The sequence below is a fragment of the Lontra canadensis genome, unplaced genomic scaffold (assembly GCF_010015895.1).
Source record: "Lontra canadensis isolate GAN:19392208 unplaced genomic scaffold, GSC_riverotter_1.0 scaffold2, whole genome shotgun sequence".
Taxonomy (NCBI): Eukaryota; Metazoa; Chordata; class Mammalia; order Carnivora; family Mustelidae; genus Lontra; species Lontra canadensis.
Genome location: NW_022630996.1, coordinates 14941985 through 14963473, shown reverse-complemented (window position 1 = coordinate 14963473; position 21489 = coordinate 14941985). Strand labels below are relative to the sequence as shown.

Genomic DNA, 21489 nt, shown 5'->3' with positions numbered 1-21489 from the left:
TCTCAACAAGTTAGGGCAGCAGGAAAAGAGTACTTTTTCGAACCAATTGGTGGAATTCTGGAAAACAGTTTGGAATGCATGTCCCTAAGTTCTAAGACAGAGCATAAATTAAACCTTCAGAGATAAGAAAGACTTGATATTGGTTTCATTGCTTGCATTTTTGTAATGATTTATAGTTTCAAAATACCTTTATAGATATTGGATAATTAAATTATCACAAGCACCTGGTGATATACATGGGCTGGCTGCTACTACTGTCCCTGTTTCACTGATGAGGACTCCGAGTTTTAAAGAGGCAAATAGCATGCCCTGTAGCCTGTCTGGTCTCACCACCCTGTATTATCTGCCTGGTTCCCGGAACCTTTGTTTCCGGTTTTGCGGATGAGAGGTGCTGTAAGGAGGAAACAGGAGCCCAGGTCTCCCTCTCTAGCGGCCACTGCTGGCCCATGATGACCACAATGGAGGAGCGTTTTGTGTGTTTCCTGTGGGTCTGCCCTTCCTGGGCCTGAGCCCGAGTTTGCCATCCGGGGTGGACTTGGAATTAACGAATGAATGTTTTACTTATTATGAAACATCCGGAATGGACCCCAAAGCCCATTTTCATCCTTTAGACCTTTATGCCCTTTCATAGGGATTAGAAAAACCATAGGACCCACCAACCCCACCTTTAACTAATAGCTTCTCAAAATTTGGATGACAGGGGCGCCTGGGTGGCTCAGTGGGTTAAAGCCTCTGCCTTCTGCTCAGGTCATGATCCCAGGGTCCTGGGATTGAGCCCCGCATTGGGCTCTCCACTCTGCAGGGAGCCTGCTTCCCCCTCTCTCTCTGCCTGCCTCTCTGCCTACTTGTGATCTCTCTCTCTGTGTCAAATAAATAAAATCTTTAAAAAAAAATTTGGATGACAAATTATCCACATTTTTGGATGACAAAATAGATATATTTACTTTTCTTGAGTATTTAAACAACTTGGGCTAACCTTAGGAAACTGTTGACCTAGATATGGGACTCATCATTTTCTCGAGGCGTGAGCCAAGATTTATTCTTTGGAACCCCCAGGACCTAAGCATCCATGGGTGCGTCATAAGGAGACAGTCCGTGAGTACCTCGAGTGGTGTCAGTTTCATGCCTGATCTGGAAGCAGCCTGGTGTCTTCTTTCCACTTAGCTAAGTGTCTGAGGCTCTCTCCCTTCCTCAGCTACAAGGACATTGCCATGGCATTGTTCTTTTCTGACGGATGTGGGAAACATGGAGGTCAGAGAAAGCAAAGCCCTTCTGCTCCAATTTCAGCAAATCTCTGTTAGAAAACTTTGAGATGCCAGGCCCCGCGGAAGAGGAAGGACAGTGATCTATCGTGTCATTGTGAAGTGGTATTTCTAGAGCTCTGTCAGAGGCGGCTGTTGGTGGACAGGTATTAACTTGTTAAGGAGGCAAGTGAAAGAAGAATGCATCAGATCTTCCTTCCCTCCCTCTTGCCCCAGGGCCATTGGTTGGATCAATATTTAAGGGGCATGTTTCTCTGTGTTCTCAGGCTCCCTGGTGCCTGGCAGGTTTAGGGGCCTTCCATTTGCTCTGGAAAATAAGTGAGGGCCTTGTGGAGCCAGAAAGATACTGGATCAAGATGGATAGTGGATACATTGCTAGGTTGGGGAAGGCCTGGTGAGAGTAGCACTGGCCCTGGGAGAGAGTGTTCCCCTCTTTGCCAGGGCTACAGGATGGTGGAAGGGTGTAGATGCCGGCTCCAAGGACCCAGAGGCCAATGGCGCCATGACCTTTAGAAATGAAACCAGTAGGGGCTCCTGGGTAACAAGCACACTCAGTTAAGCGTCTGACTCTTGGTTTCTGCTCAGGTCGTGATCTTGGGGTCTTGAGAAATAAAGCCTGATGTGGGGCTCCACGCTCAGCAGGGAGTGACTCTCAGCATCTTGAGATTCTCTCCATCTCTCTCTCTGCGCCTCCCCCTGTGCTCTCTCTCCATTAAATAATCTTTAAAAAAAAAAAAAAAGGAACGAAATGAAACCGGGAGACTAGGAAAAGGCAATCCAGAGCTATTTCCCTTACTCCCAATAGACAGAGAAATAATAACAAGTTGATCAATGTTTTCCTGAGTTGCTCGGACCTGATGGGGCTTTTGTTCCAGCAATGTCGGGATTTTCCTTTTTATTTCTCTGACACTTGGATCCAGATTTGTGAACCCTTCCCTAACTGTTCCCTTCATCAATATATGAGCAACATATGGTCCAGAGTGAAGTTGTTGCTTAGGATTTAATGGCCTGCCTGTGTTCTTCTTCTTCTTCTTCTTCTTCTTTTTTTTTTTAAGATTTATTTGTCAGAGAGAGAAAGAGCACAAACAGGGGTAGCAGCAGGCAGAGGCAGAGGGAGAAGCAGGCTTCCCACTGAGCAAGGAGCCCCATGTGGGACTCGATCCCAGGACCCTAGCATCATGACGTGAGCCAAAAGCAGCCACTTAACCAACTGAGCCACCCAGGTGTCCCACCTACCCTGTGTTCTAAATTTCCATTTTTTAGGAGTCTGTTGAACAGTTTCTCATGATCTCAACACTCAGGATGTATCTATGGTCCTGAGGAAGGACAGGCTTCACTCATCTTGCAAGACCCACTTCTAAAAGCAGGCTGCCTTCTCCTTTCATATGTGATAAATTCTGGAACACGTATGTACATAAAGCCTAAGGTATGAAAATCTCACAGTAGACACAGGCTGTGATGAGAAGTATACTCCCAGAGATACAGAACCTTTCTACTCAGAGTTGAATGCTGACCTCAGGCTCTAGCGGGGAGCTTGTCAGCATCCCTGGCCTTGCTCTGACCTACTGGATCAGAATCAACATTGGACGTGATTCCCAGGTCATTCATGTACCCAGCAAAGTCTGGGAAGCGCTGAGCTAAACATGAATGTGGCTAATTATACCTCCCCTCATCATCTTTTGGACAGGTGGACTCTACCCTGCCCATAGAGAAGAATCACCTGGGAGCTTTTGTGATTACGGATTCTTGGATTCCATCTCAGATCAGTTAAAACAATGTCTGGACTTTGGTTCAGTAACAATCTGCCCAGATACTGCTCATGGACAGCCAAGGCTGAGGACTACTGTTTTAAACCCAATTTCTAGTGCCATGTCCCCAGTGTTTGACACATGAGTTGGGAGACGATTCTCCATGGATCGTTCACGTTTCTGCATGTCCAGGTCATACCAGATGAGAAGAATAGAAATCATTAGAGGTTTCAGGTTCTCTTCACTCAATGTTTCTCTTCTGGAATCCCACCTACTGCCCGTACAGGTGTCATCAGGCTCCCTTTGTGGAAAACGGGGCCCAAGGTACTGGCACAAATATGGATGTGGCCGTGAATCACAAAGTCCTTTGTCTCTGGGCTGGGATTTTTGTTTCTTCTGCCAGCATCCATGAAATTGTGGCAAGTTCACATTTAGCTTCCAGGTAGGGGTGCATCTTTGAGCGGTCACAGTTCTTGACAACATCTTTTATAGTTTTGCTCCTCTCCTGCCCAGATCAATACCTCGTTCCCTGGGGGGACCCAGGGAATGTCCGAGTGAGGCTATTTCCTTCCAGAACGTCTACCTCCATCTTTAGCTCAGCCGCATCAGGCTTATTTCAATTGTTTGATCACAGACACGAATAATTTTAGCTTATATTTTGTACTAATTTTTATGAAATATGGGCAGAATGCAAAAAAACTGCTGTTTAGATGAAACCAAATAAGGTGAGAAGCTACATTGGCAAGCAGTCCTCCCACGCCCGCCCACAGTCCTATTGTTGTACAAAAGTCTGCTGTGGTGGAAGAGACTGGATTCGGTATACACAGGGAATGGCACCGCATAATGGATGTCAGTCAAAGAGAGCATGAAGTTCGCACGGACCCAAGCACTCGTTTTAAAATTCTTGATCCCAACAGCCTGCCAGAGGTAGGCGTTCTGACTCTTGGCGACTAAAAGGAATAGTGAAGATTAAAATCCCCACCACGCATCAGGTTCCCAAAAGACAACCTTGATGATTGCAGTGCTTAAAAAATAGCTTCTCCCTCAAATACATTGATTTCAAAGATAGTGAAATTCTTCAATATGTCAACATTGATTTAAATAAATTTTAATTAAAAACTTATGCCATCTGACACAGTGTGGGAGGAGAAGCGCTTTTCGAAACAAAAGCATGAGATTGTGAGGCTTTTTTCAAAATAAATCAGTCCCTGAGCATTAGGCCAACATTTTTTTTAAAGATTTTATTTATTTATTTGACAGGCGGAGATCACAAGTAGGCAGAGAGACAGGCAGAGAGAAGGAAGCAGGCTCCCCACTGAGCAGAGAGCCTGATGCGGGGCTCGATCCCAGTACCCCGGGATCATGACCTGAGCTGAAGGCAGAGGCTTTAACCCACTAAGCTACCCAGGTGCCCCAGGGAAACATCTTTTAGAGGTTTTTTCATCCTGCACCCCCATAATGAAAAAATTGTTAATGCGTCACATCCAACATACGTCGTTACTTATTTATAAATTCTGGGCAAATACCTTTGTACTCATTATATATTTTATAAAAAACAAACAAAAATTGAAATAAAAAAAGATGAGATGAAAGTACATGGAAGTCTTAATCATTTCTTCCTTCACCCCCAATGGGAATGAATGCCTCACTTTGGAGACACCGGATTTAGTTGGAATACTTCTAACACCTGTGTCTGATTTACCTTGAGCTGTATTTTTTTTTTAAAGATTTATTTTAGAAAGAGAGAGAGTATGAGAGTGTGGGGAGGGGCAGAGGGAGAGGGAGAGAGAGAATCCTTAGGCAGATTTCTCGCTGATCACAGAGCCCTGCATGGGACTTGAACCCATGACCCCGAGATCACCACCTCAGCTGAAATCAAGAGTTGGACACACAACTGACTGAGCCACCCAGGTGCCCCAATGAACTATATTTTTAAATGTAAAAAAGACAATTCCATGAGAACTCTTGCTCTATCATACCTTGTGGTCCCCCAAACCTATTATGATTTATTTTTGGCCCTTTCCAGAAAGATTTTGCCGTCCCTTGACAGGGAAAGCATGTGGGTCACATTCTCTCTCTTCCACATGGTTGGGACTTCCTAAGCTCCCCAAAGGGCCAAACAGGTGGCTCTCCAGCCCAAGGGGCTGGTCCTGGTTGTAGATGCATCCCTTGGCCTGCAGATGCCCTTCCTCCAAAGAGTGAGAAATGGCTTCTTGGGTGGTGGTTGCCAACCCTCCATGTTGCTGGGGACAGGCTCTTGGGCTGTGGTCTTGGGCACCTTACAGTGGTCATTAGCTGGGTTCTAGTGGCCAGCCTCTCAGCCACAGTGTGGTGAGAACTGTGGGCTGAGACCAGAGCATGTCACCGGTCAAAGCTTCGGCCTCGTAGAGGCTAGGTGGAAGCAGGTGGGAGCTCGGGGTTCCCTTGGTGGGTGGCTGGCCCAGTGGGGAAGAGAGTGTGTATAGTGCATCTGGGAGGAGGCCAGCTGGGTGCCCTGTTGAAGGCAGCCATGTAGCAGAGGGTGGCTGACGAAGCTGTCACCAAGAGCTTGGCCTAGGTTTGGTGATGGACACCAGTCCGGGGGGAGGGGAAGGCAAGACCCTGGTATTGGAAAGCTGCCCTTGAGGAGGACACCAAGTGAGGTCTTTGGCTGTGGGTGGTGGGAATGGGGTCTAGTAACTAAAAATGGGGAGCAGAACAGAGCAAAGTTTTGGGAGCTCTGAGCGGTGGATACAGAGCTGGTGGTACAGGGAGGGGTGAAGGCCTAGGAGGGGTGAAGGCCTAGGTGAAGGCCAAGTTTCCCAAGCTCCCCACGCTCCCCAAGCTTTGGGCAGTCATTGGAATGAGGGAATCAACAACTCAGGCAATAGGTAGGTAGGTCGTGGGCAGTGACCTGGGGCTCCTGGGTCACATGGGTGAGGATGACACAGCTCCAGCCCACAGGGGGATTGTTTGGTGGTTAGACAGACACTGGCAAACAGGCAGAGTCTACACAGTGGGTGAGAGGGCAGGGAGGCACAAGGCGTGAGCAGCTAAATTGAAAATGTGGTTGGCCGGCTATGGCCTCCCCTGGGGGGTGGCCCCAGTGTCAGATTTGGAATGTTGAAGTGGATTTGGAAACTCCAGAGAAGCCTTAACCACCTTTTGGTGGGTTATTGCTTTCTTGGATTCTCATTACTCCATTTCCTCGGAAAGCACCTGTCTGGCTTATTTCTGGAAGGTGGGATAAGCCTGTTTTGTGTTAATTAAATCACATTCTGAGAGTACCGGGGGAGCTGGCTATGTTAAGAAACTGTGGTAAATCCTCTTGTTAATCAAAGAATCCTTTTAATGTGAATGATGACACTCCTGTTTCTCTGTGTTTTCAAATTACATTTGATATATTTATTTCCATTAAACACCCAAAGGGGACTTTTGGAAATCAAACATAATTTAGTTTGAGAATTTTATTTGTAAATATTGGAGCACCTCATGCCATCTCAGGAGACCCTCAGGGAGGTTCCCAACCAAAGTGGGAATTAATACCTTTAATGAAGAGGGATTCAGGGCAAGAATCAGATTCCCTGCAGTCTCCCCACCTTGCTTTGGCGGGTTAACTCCTTCGTGTCGTTACCTAACTCAGCTCAAACAGTACCTTTTTTTGAGCTTCAGTATTTTTGTGTGGTAACATAGGCATCACGTGAAACTGAAGTGTACAGTTTAGTAGCGTTAAGTACATTCACATCATTGTGCGACCCTCAGTTCCATCTGCTTCTGGAATTTCTTCATCTTCCTCAATGAAACTGTCCCAGTGAGACGTTAATTCCTCGGTTGCCCCCACTGGCCCCTGGAAGCCACCCTTCTGTTTTTTGCTCCATGCATTCGACTACTCTAAGTATCAAATGCTGCTGTTTATTTATTTAGAGAACATGATGGGGGGAGGGGCCGAGAGAAAGGAAGAAAGAGAATCTCAAGTAGGTTCCACTCCCAGCACGGGGCTCAATCTCATGACCCTGAGAACATGACTCAAGCCGAAATCAGAAGTCGGACGCTTACCTGACTGAGCCACCCCGGATCCCTAAACTTCACTTTTATTTTAATCGATCATACGGTACAGTGTTTAAAGAGTCAAATCATTTCAGAAGACTTGTTATAAAAAGCAGCCAAACCTTCATTCTTCCTCCCCAAGTCTTGCTCTCCAGCGACAACCATACTGAATTCTTTTAGTCTTGACGTTCACATCCATAGACCGAAGGAAGGTGCTTATGTTGCTCCTTCTTGATTGTTCTGTTTTAGGCATTTTCTATTGATTTCTCACTACGAAAAATAAGAATTTAGGTTCCCCGTAATTCCTTTGAAATATGTTTTATTATGAAGCATACGTAAGAGAGTCTTCCATAGCCTGTTAAAAATAAAATAATATTACTTGTTCAGCTTAAGAACAAGATGGGGGAGGGAGGCGGCGCCTGGGTGGCTCAGTGGGGTAAGCCTCTGCCTTCGGCTCAGATCATGATCTCAGGGTCCTGGGATTGAGCCCCACATTGGGCTCTCTGCTCAGTGGGGAGCCTGCTTCCCTCCCCTCTCTCTGCCTGCCTCTCTGCCTACTTGTGATCTGTCAAATAAATAAATAAAATCTTAAAAAAAAAAAAGAAAAGAAAAAGAACAAGACCGGGCACTGTTAAAAGCCTGCATGTGCCCCTCCTTGTGATCCCTTCTCTTTTCCAGATGAAACCACTAATCTGTGCTAATAATGTCCTTTTCCTCATAATTATCCTGTGTGTATATATTCCCAAACAATCTATTGTTGAGTGTTACCTGTTTGTGAATGTAAACATGTAAATGGAAACATATGGTATATTCTGATTTTGCTCCTTTCACTCAGTTTTACGGTTCTGAGGTTTGTCCCCTGGATGGATGTGACTACAGCTCATTCCTTCCCTCTACTCTCTTGTGTTTGGTATGAATACGACTACACCTTCGTTCGTCTGGCTTGTCCTTGTAGCTGGTGCTCATGAGCAAGAGATTCTCCAGGCTCCGTAGGTGGGAGTGGAATTGTTAGGACATAGGGTGTACGGTACCTTTTCAAGTTCACTAGGTAACGACAGCCGGTGGTAATCTTACCAATTTAAACTTCCAGCAAGAGTGGTTGAGAGAGATCACTTGTGAGTGCTTTGCTGTGAAATGGCCTTGCATATGTTTGACCCATGAAAAGAAATGAATGCACAGATGTTCTTTCTATAGCATGGATAGCAAGGGCTTACTGGTTTTGTGTATCATAAATATGTCTTCTCAGTTTGAAGTCGGCTTTCTTTTTTTTAAGATTTATTTATTTGACACACACAGAGAGAGAGAACAAGCAAGGGGAGCAGCAGGCAGAGGGAAAAGCAGGCTCCCCACAGAGCAGGGAGCCTGACGTGGGGCTTGATCCCAGGACTCTGGGATCATGACCTGAGCTGAAGGCAGACACTTACCGACTGAGCCACCCAGGTGCCCCTGAAGTTGGTTTTCTATTCTCTGTCAAGGATTTTTTTTTTTTTTTAAGATTGTATTTATTTATTTGACAGAGGGAGAGAGATCACAGAAAGGCAGGCAGAGAGAGAGGGGAAAGCAGGCTCCCCACTGAGCAGAGAGCCCAATGCGGGGCTCGATCCCAGGACCCTGAGATCATGACCTGAGCCAAAGGCAGAGGCTTAACCCACTGAGCCACCCAGGCGCCCTCTGTCAAGGATTTTAAGAACAGAAGCTCTTAAAATTTAGTTTAGTTTTGTTGGTTGTATCCATTTTGCCCTTTATGGGAAGGGCGTGTTCTTTTTATGTTCTTTTTTATTTTATGTCTTATTTACAAAAATTATTCCCTATCCCAACGTCAGGAAATATTCTCTATGTTATCTTCCAAGTGTGTTACAGTTTTGCCTTTTACATGTGAGCATTTTAATCTACCCGAAATTGATTTTTATATGTGATGCAAAAGGAATTTCATTCCATTTTTTCTCATCTCCATCTACAGTCGTTCCAGAAACATATACTGAATAGCCGGTCTACTTCACAGTGATCTGCTGGGCCAAAGTCTGCAAAAAACGAAGAGCCCAATATGCTTGGGTTCATTTCTGCACTCGATTTGTCTATCTGTGCCAATACTATAGTGTCTTTGTTACTATAGCTTTATAATATGTTTTAATGGATTCTGTAGGAAGTCTTTCCACTCTGATCTCAGGATTATTTTGACTCTTAGGATGTATGGTTGTTTGTGTTCTTTTTTTTTTTTTTTTTTTTTGTATACATGTTTATCAGCTTGTGAAATTTTGTGGAACTGTTAGGCTTTTGAAGGCGGTCACCTCGCATCTCTGCGTCTGTTTGGGGGTAGCCAAAGAGTCAGTAGAGGAAGCTAAACCAGGAAAACATCCAAGACAAGAAGATCTTCAAAGCAACTGGTGGTAAGAAAAGATCACCTGCTAAAGAACAGTGAATAGACTAGTTGATTACCTTTGAACAGGACAAATGGAAACCGGAAGACTGCGGGAGAATGTTTCCAATGTGTTGACAGGAAAACAATAACAAACCTGGAATGGATATCCAGTTAAACTCTTTTAAGAATGAAAGCAAATTAAGGGTGCCTGGGTGGTGTGGTTGGTTAAGCCTTGGGCTCTCGGTTTTGGCTCAAGTCATGATCTCGGGATCGTGAAGTCAAGCCCCACTTTGGGCTCCATACTCGGTACGGAGTCTGCTTCAGATTCTGTCTCCTTCTTCCTACCCCTACCGCTTGTGTTCTTTCCCTGCTTCCCGCCAAACAAATAAATAAATCTTAAAAAAAAAAAAATGGCATGAGGGGCACCTGGGTGACTTCGTCGGTTCAGTGTCTGCCTTTGGCTTAGGTCGAGATCCCAGGGTCGTGATCCAAGGGTCCTGGGATTGAGTCTGCATCAAGCTCCCTGCTCATAGGGGAGCCTGCTTCTCCCTCCACCTGCTGCTGCCCCTGCTGTGCTCTCTCTTCTTCTTTCTCTGACAAACAAATAAATAAATAAACAGAATGAAAACAAAAGAAAAACTTGCAAACAAATAAGGACAGAGAACGTCACTAAAGGAAAGTTTCAAAAGATCTACTTCAAGCAGAAGGAAAATGACCCTAGATTCTAGGCATATTCTCCTAGCGGGGGGCAGATCAGGAATTGGGCTGGAGAGAACCCCTCAGGGGGTAAAATTTGCTCACCGTTGAGGTGTCTGGCTTTTACTCCTTTTTGGGATCTGTAGATTTTTACTCTCATGCCAACTCAGTGGTACCTTTTAAAAGTCATTATAGATACGTTACCCAACATTTTCGTTGTTTCACGTGGGCAGGATTGTTTGGGCTTGTAAACCCCTCACCTGCAGGAGATAAAATTCCTCCAACAGATCTTCTAGAAGATTCTCCCTGTCTCCTCAGTCTGTATGGAGGCAGTGGTACCTGTCCTCATGGCACACTGGAACACACACACCTGTGATATTTTTACAATTATTTGCAAAATAATTGTACTTATTTAACTGTACTTATTTAACTTACCCCATTAGAAACCTCAGGGCCAGGTCTGTATTGTTCTGTATTTTATTCCCACACCTTAGCAAGTGCCTGGCACATAGCAGAAATTCGGTAGACATTTACTGAGTAAATGATAGATGAATAATTAATTTTGAGTGAGAAGCCAATATTAGGTATTAAGGCAAGCACAGCTATGTGTCTCTGAGAGGCACTGCTCTGGGCTGGTGAATTCCCACAGAACTGTGCTGTGTAATGTGATAGCCATTAGCCACATGCGACTATTTAAATTATTGAAATTAATTAAAATTAAATAAAAGAAGACATTCCACCCCTCAGTCACACTGGCCACATTTCAAGTGGCTAGTGGCTATCCCATCGGGCAGTGCAGACATAGAACTTTTCCATTATCACAGAAAGTTCCATTGGAAGGGCTGCCGTAGAGTTCACAAGAGTTCTGAAGAACTCTTCTCTCTTCCTCTCTCTTTCTCTTTTGCTCTTGCTCTCAATCTTTCTCTCTCTCTCTCCCCACCCCTACACCAAAAAGACAGGGATAGTTGTCTTATTATTAGTGACTTAAGTGATGCTTTTGAACAAGAAGATGCTGGGTACTTTTGGTGACTAGTACCATCCCACTTTTTTTCTTCTAAATTCCCAAGCTATTGTTTACTAGAACACTCTTTTATACTTGTTTCTACTAAAACTGAATGTTACTTGGGTGGAAAGCCTAATTGCTTTCTTTTCTAGGTCCTGAAACCCTTTGCTAATGTTTCTGTCTGAGAGTTCCTGAAGTCAGGGTTCTAGGAGAGTTTGGCATGTCTGAACAGCTGAACCCCGAAATAATGGAGTAGGTCAGGTGGGGTGTGGGAGCAGGGCATCCTGTCAATGAAAGAGCTCCCTTCTCCGCACACATGGCTGGTTAATTAGTCATTCTGGGAAAGGATGGATGGGGAGGGGGGCTTCTGAGAATCGCCAGTGACAGTTAAGTGGCCTTTTGTTGATGTCCTCTGCTGAACAACTTTGTTGGATTTTAGTCTCTGTTTTTCCTCGGCCTCCTGTGGATTTTCTGTTAGATTCATTTACCATTCAGGCATCATCTTTCACTTTCCCCTTCCAATATGACTGCTTTGTGTGCTGCCCTCGGCTTTATTCCCGCTCTTCCCGGACCATAAAGGGGGCTGTGTGGGGCATCGGCAGGACTGAGAAATTGACTCTGCCGTCTGTCGAGAACCATAATGATTGCAGTGACCTTGGTGTCTAGCAGAAAATGCACTACCTGTGCCGGCCTAGCGGCGACCGGCTGAAGACAGAGGAAAGGGAGTCTTTCCTGAATTCCTTCTCATGCTATGTACCTATTTGCTTGGTTCCCCTCTCCGTTCCCTTCTGTCCCCCTCTTCCCCGCTGCCATTGGAGCCCTGACCTAAGGTGCAGCTGTGACTAAGCGTTAATGCTTGGAAATAATGATACATTCTATTTTGCAGGCCTGGCCAAGCCAGTTCACCCAAGCTGTCTCATCTAATACCCCTCCAGACCCCTGTGAGGTAGGGAGGGGAGGTATTATTAACCCCATTTTCCTGATGAGCAAACTGAGATTTAGAGAGATTAGGGCAGTTGCCCTCAGTCTTTTAGACAGGAAGTGAGCACGTGGTCTCTGTCTCTAAACCCAGCCTTCTTTCCATGGCGTCCGCACCTTTATGTGTGAGGAGGACATGGCCCGGGGGAAGTGTGAGTGGATGGGGAGGGCGAAGGAGAGCCAAAAAGAAAAGAGTTCAACGAGGAGGGAGGAAAGGAGTGATTTCCTTGGGCCTCTAGCTGTTCTCATCTTTCCTCGGAGATGGAGGATTTGATGTTCCCCAGAGGCTGGCCCAGCAAACCTCCAGGGAGGAAAGAAAGCCAAAAGCCTTGTCTTCCTATTTCCCTCTTTCCTCTTCCCAGGAGGGGATTTGCCTAGCAGTGGGGAGGGGTGGCCCCAGCTCTCCCCAGGCCCTGCGTGTGGGAGTCACATACTGGATCTCCCCAGAGAGAACCTAATGCCTGTTCTCAGGCCGCGCCTGCCGGCCTTTAGGTGCTGCATTGCCTTGAGGCCTGGGCCATGCCTGCACACGAGGAAGGCCCCTGAAGCTCTCCTGAGGGAAGAAGCATGCAGGGCGCCCCTGGAGGAGGCCCGGGCCCTGGCCCATCCCCTGTGGACAGGTGGACGCTCGTGGTCTTCAGCTTTATTATGGCAACAGTTTTGGGCCAAATGAATTTCACAGGGTGAGTGGTTGCTCCACTGGGTGTGTGTGTGTGTGTGTGTGTGTGTGTGTGTGGCAGCTGTTGAGAGCTTGGGGACCAGGTTTGTGTGTGTGGGGAGGGAGGTGACTGCCCCACTGGGACCTGGCCAAGGCGGAGGGAGTCGGGACCTCGGTTCCCATTCAGGTCGGTCATCTCCCATGCCTGTGCTCAAGGGTGGGACAAGCGGCTGTGGGACAAGCGGCTGTATTATTGTCCCTCCCCACACGAGTTCTTCATCTGCGGCCCATGGGGAAGCCTGAACCCCCTGATTCTTGGTTATAGATGAGGTTGTTGGCATATCTACTTTTTTTTTTTTCTGGGGTTGGGGGGAAGTTTTATAACTTTTTTCTGGTTCTTAAGGAAGTTAGTAACCGCCAGAAGACTATGTCTCCTTACCCTAGGGACGCAGTATTGTCCTCCTGCGAATAAGGAGAAGCGTTAGTGTCTTACACCAGGCCCTCTAGGGACCTGTTTCTCAGCCTCCCAAAGCTCATGCTGGGTGACTACCCCATGGCATCCCCAAAATGGTGATCAGAGAGGGGGTCAGAGAGGGGCTTCGTCCTCCCCGCTATCAGAGCCAGCCAGGGAGGGAGACGGTGCCCTCCCAGACGGCAGACCCCGGGGGCCACAGGCAGGCTGCTGTCGCGCCGCCTCACAGCCCGTCCAGTGGGATGGGAAGGGGCTCAGCTTCCTCCCATAAGGTGGTGTCAGGCGGATCCCCCCTTCTGTGTCCTCAAGCTCTTGAGAGAAGGCTAGAGAGGGCCCAGGGTTTGGGCAGACCACGGCCCTGGGCCCTTGTGTGAAGAGCCCTTGGGGCCACAGTTGGTCTCCCCTGCCCCCCTGGATCTATTCCTTCCTCCCCTTCGTTCCTTTTGTTCTCCATCCTCCTCCATTCTCCTGTGGTGCCTTTCCCGCTCTTCCTCCCCCTGTCTTGGCGCTGGGTTCATCAGTCGCTCTTCCAGGCTTTATGTAGTCCCTTAGGTGGCCTGTCCTCAGGCTGGAGTGGCCCCCATCCCAGGCTGAAGGACTCATGTGCTTCCCAGAGCTACGTGTCCTTCTTCTCTGGGTCCTCTAGCCTCCAGCCTTTCTGCCAGGGGCCCTCGGCCTGGTGTCTTCTCACACAGCCTCCTCTAAGCAGCCCAGCCTTCCAGGAGGCCCTCTCCGCAGCTCCCTCTGTCTTCCCTCTGTCTTTCCAGAGACCAGGTTCTTCGAGTCCTGGCTAAAAATGAGAAGCAGCTTTCAGCTCTCAGGGATCTGGATGGCCTGAAGCCCCAGAAGGTGAGGACTCCTCAGAGCTGAGGAACACGTTCCGCGCTCTCTCAGAGGGCCTTTGCCCCTTCAGCCCTCTCTCCTGCTCCCCGCACCCCAAGCCTGACCGCCAGACAGCTCCGCCAAAGAGCACAACACTGTGGAAAATCAAATTCTCTTCAGGAAAGGTTGGGAACACTCGCCCAGAAGGTTGGGTGGTCCTTCTTGGCTTTCTCCTCTGTCCTAGGTGGGGGGCTGTAGGGCAGACCCATCGGGGGCCACTTTGCAAGGGACTGGAACGTCCTGAAGCCACAGAGGAAGCACATAGGTCCCTGGGTGGGCTGCCATGCGGAGTGTAGCCTGGACACATCTGTTTCCCAACTGAAATGGCTTTAGCTTGGCAAACCTGTGTTTTATTTGGGTTCGTCCCTGTCAGGCTGAGCATTTGTTTCCGAGAATATTGTCCTCTGCAAGTACTCCACCATGGAAAACATTTTCTTCAACCGTTAGGTTAGAAGGGTTATGTTGGAGGCTTCTCGAAACAACCAGATATTTCTGGGGGTGGCCCGGAGCCCTTGTCCCTATTTGTTTGCGTACCTCTCTCTCCCCTGGGACTTTATAACAGCTCTCTCTGTTTTACAAATTGGGAAAGAGACGTCGCGTTCAAATGACGTGGGAATCCAGATCGGGTGCTCCCCACCTCTCCGGGACTTAGGGGCAGTGAGGCCTTCCTCTTCTGACCAGGGTTCTTGTCCACGTTCATGTCCCACACAACGAGCTGTCTCGCTCTTGGCAACTGTGTTGGGCTCTTGGGGTTCAGGTGAAGTTGTAGTGTGTGGGTGAGGCTGAGAGAGGACGGGGTGCTGGGAATTACAGAGGGAAGCTCAGTTGGGGAGTTTTGTTTGTTTGCTCCCCTCTTTCCGCTAGGTCTTAGAGTTTTCATTTTGGAACTGGGGCCCTTTTAACTGTGTAAGAGAAGGTGACCTCCTGGCTACTTTAGGTGCCTACTGAATCGTGAATAAGGATGTGTGAGAAACATGTCTGTTCTCCTTTCCCCTCTTTTCCTTTGTGACCAAGGTGGACTTCTGGCGTAGCCCAGCCAAGCCCAGCCTCCCTGTGGATATGAGAGTTCCTTTCTCAGAACTGAAAGACATCAAAGCTTACCTGGAGTCTCACGGCCTTGCCTACAGCATCATGATAAAGGACATCCAGGTGAGGTCCTGCCCCAGGGCTGCGGCTAGGGGCCCACCTTCTACATGGCTGTCTGGTTTGGGCCCGACGAGGAGGAAAACAAGCCGGGGCTAACAGTAGACATCTTGTTTCTAGAGTTCCATCTGCGTTCTTGTGAACTGGCTGTGGAAGGAATGAAATCTCACACTTGTCAGAGAATATTTAAATCTAGGACAGAGTCCACGGGGCGGGGCGGGGTGGGGGGGTTCTCCTGGTGTGGGAATGGTGGTCACTTGCCGGTTAGTCCTCTTGGGGAGGAATTAGCCGCTCGCAGCTGAGGAGGAGAGTGGAGGGGGTCGGGCAGGAAGGAGGAAGGAGCTGAGGTCTTTCCTAGACACGAGGAGAAGGCAGCACTGGATGGCTCCCTTGGCTTTTCTGACCGCCCCTCTTGTCCTGGTGGTGTCTCAGCCATCCAATACCAGAGAGTCCCTTCACTCCAGACAAGAGGGAAGAGGTGAATGAGACTAACTGTGGGCCCGCTGTGGCCTCCCTCTCAACACCCGTACCGCAAGGCTCTCAGTCCTGGACACCTCTCCCAGGCAGGGCGCTCCCAGGGGAGCCGCAGACCCGGCCTCAGGGAGGGCAGAGGGAGCCTTCCTCGGGGCCATGCCAACTCCCCACCCGCACCGCTCCGCACACCTGACAGTGTCTTCTGGACATCATGACATTTTGTTTCCACTGTTCTGTCTTCAAGGCTCTCCCAAGGAGCCTCCTTCCTCAAGCCGATCTTGTGGGTACCACGTGCTGGTTAAGCCTCCCCGGCTGCCCCCCCTGCCGTTGGGTACCTGTAGGAGCGTAGCCACCTAGATTCTCCCCCAGCCCCGCTGTGCCGCAGCTACTCTCTGAGGGCTCTGAGTGTGGGAACACAGTCTCCCCGGCACACACACTTGACACCGGTGCCAAGGGATAAGCGCTTTGGGGGCATTCCTTTCCCATGGGAGCCTGGGGCTGGGTCCCTTAGGTCCGTTCAGAGACCTTGAACCCCCACGTGCTCGCTGCTCAGCGTGCAGGACTGGGCTCTTTCTCTGACTAATTCCCCACGAACCAAAATGGGGACACTCCCGCAGACAAGACAGGGTACCACATCGAAAGAAACAGCACTCAATTCTCATTTTTAGCCCAAGCCTGAATTTTGAAGTTTGCATTTCCCTGCTTCTGCCGGGCCCTGGAAACCGCCGCAGCATTTGGCAAGCAGATATGAAGAGGTCTCTTAAAATTTTCTGTTGATTTCTGCACATCAGGAATGGCCCCAGAGGCACTCTGAGCCTGTACACAGGCTCCTTTGGAGCTGTCGTCCTTGTTCTCCTCAGCCTGTCCTCTCTTGTGCTCCCCTGGCCTGGAATCCCTGGGGGGTGGGGGGTCGGGTCTTAGTGAGATGCCCCGGACTCCCAGCCTTCACCCAGCCAGGCGGGATTTTCACCAACGACTCGCTCTGTGCTGCATCAAGCTCTGATTGTCACACTTAAGATCCCATTTTGGCTTCGAGGGAGCCGGGGGTGGGGTGGGGTGGGGAGCGGGTAGCTTTGGGATGGGGGAGGCTGCTGTGTTGAGTTTGATTTGTGGTGATGAGGGGGAGGGCGTCCAGGAGGAGAAAAGCTCAGAGGCGCTAACGGGAGGGGAAGGCTTTGCACCCCTCAAGTTGCTGGCTTCCAGCCTCGTGTTTCAGTGATTGGCTCACAGGCCGAATTTCTTCCAAATCTTCCAGATCTTCTCAGCCGCAGTGTCTGGCCTAGTGTCCCTTGCACGGTGGGCCTTCAACTGTCGCAACAGTTACTCTGTTGGTAGGTTCAGGAAGAGCTATGCCAGACAGAGACCTTGCTATTATGTTGGTCTTTGTCTCCAGAGCCCCCCAACCCCCGAGCCCCTCAAGGTCCAGGATCATGCCCCTTGTCTATCTTTATACCCTAGCACCTGCTGTTGTACCTGCCGCTCGGCTGGGGCTTAATAAATGTTAGATGAACTAACAGATTCGAGAAAAGGAAAGAAGTGCAGCTGTGTTTGCTGGATAGCACCAGGCTGAGAGGGACAGGGAAAAACCTAGGTATGGGCTTTTGCTTTGGCCAACAGCGCTGGAGATTTTTGAAGAAGGGAAGAGGCCCTCCATCCCCCCAACCCACCCCCTGCCTCTGAGCTTGATCAGGGGGCTGCTTGAGGTAGGACAGTTGGGTGCATTCATTGCACCCACGGATACAGAGACACCTACTGTGTGCAAGGTGCAGGAAATACAAAGATAAGAGCTCTGGTCCTTTATCGATGGGCGCTGGTGTCATGGGGGTGGGTAGCCGAGGGGAGTAAATCAGTGATTACAATGGAGTGGATGAGTGTGCTGATGGAGTGCAGCAGGTTGCTATGGGAGCGAGGACAAGAGTCTGGGCTCTCAGAAGGCAGTAATTACGGTGCGGGTGCTGTGCGGCTGAAGAGCAGGCAAGGGGGGACCGGCAGGGGAAGGGGGCCCCCGATTGGCGATGAGGCCCAACCAGATCACAAAGGGCATCCACTGCTAGGTGAAGAGGTTGAGATTTTATCCCGAAAATCGAAAATCGTGGGAGAGCCATTGGAGGGCTCTGACATGATTAGATTTGCATTTAAGAGAAATCCCTCTGACAGTGACAATGTTGAGTTGGGGACAGGAGCTGGGAGAGACTGACAGGCAGGAGGGCGCTGAGGAAATTGCAGTGGGCCAGGCAAGAAATTATCTGATTCCGAGTGAGCTCTATTTGCATTTAATTTTTCTTCACCTCCCCCTTTTTTCAGCCCTTTGGTTTGGTGTAGTTTTTTTTTTTTTTCTCTAGGATGAGTCACCATGGAAAAGCTTCACTTGAGCAATCAACTCTGTGGATTTTAATGGCTTTTTTCTGATTACAAAATTAATAAATATTCATGTTAGATAATTTGGAAAATAGGGGAAAGCACAAAGGAGAAAACAAAAAACCGCCAGCTCTCTGAGCATCTAGAGCAAAACACAACTTAGCGTAAATATTGCTTTGCCAATCGCCCCCCCCCAAACCGGATCATTCTCATTAGCATACAAATATAGAGTTATTTCTTTTGTCCTAAAAAATTCCAGTCTTGATCCTTCCTTTCCACCCACCTCCAGCTATCACCCCATTTCTTTGCTTCCCCATACAGCAAAACTCCTGGAAATATGGACTATACTTGCCATCTCCATCCTTCTCTTTGGGTGGACTGTCCACCCCTCACGTCACCAAAACGGCATTGTCACCAAAACGGTGTGCTCGCCCACAGCATCTAGGTTCAACTCAGGGGTCAACTTTGAGTGCCCATTGTTCTTTCAACTTTCAACACAACTGGTCACTCTCTCCTCTTTTGAAAATGTGCTGTCTGGGCTTCCAGGATACTGCACTCTCCTGGATTATCCCATCTTACTGGCAGCTCCCCTGCACACTGTTTTCCTAGTTCCCAGCTCTGTCCTTTGACCTCTCCTCTATCCCTTCATCCGGGGTCATGGTGTTGAATACCTTCAGCTTCCTGAATATTCCCATACTTACAGCTCCAGCCAGACTCCTGCATCTAACCTGAACTCCAGACTCCTATATGCTACCACCTCCTGCCTAATGACCATCTTGAACTTCACTGTTCCAAAGTGAATACCATCTCCCACCCAACCCACTCCTCCACAGCCTTCTCCATCTCAGGAAATGGCAATACCATCCTTCTGCTCACTCAGACAAGATGCCTGGAGTCATCCTTGACTCCTTTCTTCCATCCCACTCTCATTTCGTCAGCAAATCCCATCAGCTCTCCCTCTAAAATGTATCTTACCATTCTAGGTTGCCCCCCAGGGCCAGCACACCGTTGGCCCCACACCTGGATTATTCCAAGAGTTTTCTACTTCTCTTCCCAACTCCACCCTTGCCTCCTTGTTGCCTGTCTCAAAACAGGTCCTTTAACTTCATTAGTATTATATATTATATTCAGTTATGTCACTTCTCTGCCTAAAACCCCTAATGACTTCCCAATTCAGAGTAAAAGCCACAGTTATGGTTATAATGTGCCACATGATCTATGCCCCACCCCTGCCTCACTGCTACTCTCCCCTTGCTCACTCTGCTCCAGATACCTGGACCTCCTTAATGTTCCTTGAACTTGCCTGATCCATTCCTGCCTCAGGGTCCTTGACTAGATTCATACCTCAGGGCCTTTGCACTTCCTAGTCCTTACGACTGGAATGCTGTTTCTGCAGATATCTGCATGACCTCTTCCCTCATTGCTTTAAAAACCTTGTTCATAGGTCCCCTTTTCAACTTATTTTAAGTTGTACCCTTCTCCTACATTCTCCAGATCCCTCCCTTATTCCACTGCACCACTATTCTCCTCTGCACTCACCACTTTCTAACATCCTATCTAATTTATGTAATTATCCTGTCTCCCCTGCCAGACTGTAAGCTCCATGAAGGCAGGCAGTTTTGTTTCATTGGCTGCCGTACCTAGTACCTAGTGTGTGCTCAACAAACACTCGTTCACTGAAAAGAAGAGATTAAAAAGTGGCCATGACTGTGGCTGGGGTGGGGTTGGGAGGCAGCTCTTCAAAGGAGAGGAGGCTGGACAGGAAGGAGCAGGAGAAGGCAAGGGAGGAAAGGAGCAGCCTTGGGCAAGGGACTGATGGAGAGGCAGAGTCCAGCTGCTCCAAGGGGTCAGGGAGAGAAGGCCTGACCCTTCTGTCGGTCCTGGGAGGAGGGTTGTTCCTGACTGACCGTTAACGGCCATCTGTCATCCAAGTCCTCCAGGTACCACTTCTCTTTGGAGGAATCCAGATTTCCCGGTCATGTCTGATAAATGACTGTTCCATCACAGAGTCCTGGAGTCACCCCAAGAGTGACTATTGTCCTGCCATCCTCCTCCAGCTCTCCTCAGAGCTGCATGCTAGGCAACGTTGCAAGTACTTTACACGTATTAACCCTTCTGATCCTGAGAACAGCTTAAAGACTGTGCTCAAGTGTGTGATAACATGACCCCCATTTTATGAAGGCACAGAGAGATTAATGCTTTGGTAACCTCAGGCACAGAGCGATGAGCGACCTGCTCATCAGTGATGGCATCAGGATTCAACCTGAGACAGCCTGGCTACAGGACCCGTCCTCTCTCTGCCCTTGTGCCATCTGCTTCCTCAGCAGTTGCCATTGTTGTTGGTGTGGGTGGATTTAACTTTGTCTTTTGGGCAGTGGGGCCGCCGTTCAGCCTTGACCTCGGAGGGGGTCCATTCCGAGAACCCCCGATCTCTAGTCACCACCATGGAGATGTGGACTACAGTTACCCCCACCATGAAGCTGCCTGGAAGAGGCCAGGGGCATATGAGGAGAGGTGACTGCTGTTGTCACAGATCGGGGGTGCCTGGGGGGGGTGGGGGGTGAGATGCTCCCCATCCGCTGTTACCCGGAGCCTCGTCCATTTTGTGTCTGTGGTTGGAGTTCGGCTGCCGAGTGCCGGTTCCCTTCAGGCATCAACTTCACCTTTCCGGGGCCTCCCTCAGCCTCTTGCCTTCCTCCATCCTGGAGGTGCTGTTCTCTGCTCGATGTTCCCATCCTTCCTTAACCCTGTGATAAATTAATTCACACCAAGGTATTACTTTCCTTGTCAGGTTATGGCTTCCAGGGAGGCAAATGGCTTACTTCTGAGCTGTTTCTTTTTTTCTGTGAGAAGCCTGACAGGGCTGTAATTAGGCTTCCCTGAGCCTGTGGCAAGACTGCGTTCTTGGTTCTCCCATATCCTTCCCTCGGCACCGGGAAGGGAGCAAACATCTGTGTAGTTTTCAGGCCAGGGGAGATTAGTGTTCTTGGAATTGGGGCCCAGCTGCGAGGGCTGAGCATTCCCAATTTGTAAGCGGGTGTTGTCTCCATTCACAAGACTGTGAGGGTGTTTGGAAAGTTATTTGCAGTTCGAGGCGATTTCCCTTTTGCCCCCAAGCTGTTCTGTGGAACAAAGAACGGCCTCAAGGGAGCTGTGTTCCGGTGGCGTCCCTGGGGTCTGTAGGAAGAGCCGGGTCCTCTGCTCCTGTCTTCCCAGTTTCTCTTCCCTGTCCTCCATCTTCACCCACTGCCTCAGGCCCTCCACCAATTCCCTAGGCTGTCAGATGTATGGACCCTTCACTCTACTGGGGCCAGAGGGGGGCATCCGGGTACACCAAGCCAGCCCGCCTGCCCCCCCACTGCAGCTGTTCTCCACAGCTGGTCATGCCCGGCCCAGAACGACGGGCACACATCGGTCATGGTGGGCTGCT

General features: G+C 49.0%; 1 protein-coding gene across 1 annotated transcript in view; it reads left to right on the top strand.

The window, feature by feature from the left end:
* The first annotated feature begins 10919 nt into the window (after nt 1-10919).
* Nucleotides 10920-21489, top strand: part of LOC116874516 (carboxypeptidase A1) — a 38152-nt gene continuing 27582 nt past the window's right edge. The window contains exons 1-5 of the mRNA XM_032869218.1: nt 10920-11480; nt 11981-12040; nt 12544-12755; nt 13970-14051; nt 15099-15233. Of these exons, the coding sequence (XP_032725109.1) occupies nt 12640-12755; nt 13970-14051; nt 15099-15233 (333 nt within the window). The 5' untranslated portion in view covers nt 10920-11480; nt 11981-12040; nt 12544-12639. The remainder of the gene's footprint in view (nt 11481-11980; nt 12041-12543; nt 12756-13969; nt 14052-15098; nt 15234-21489) is intronic.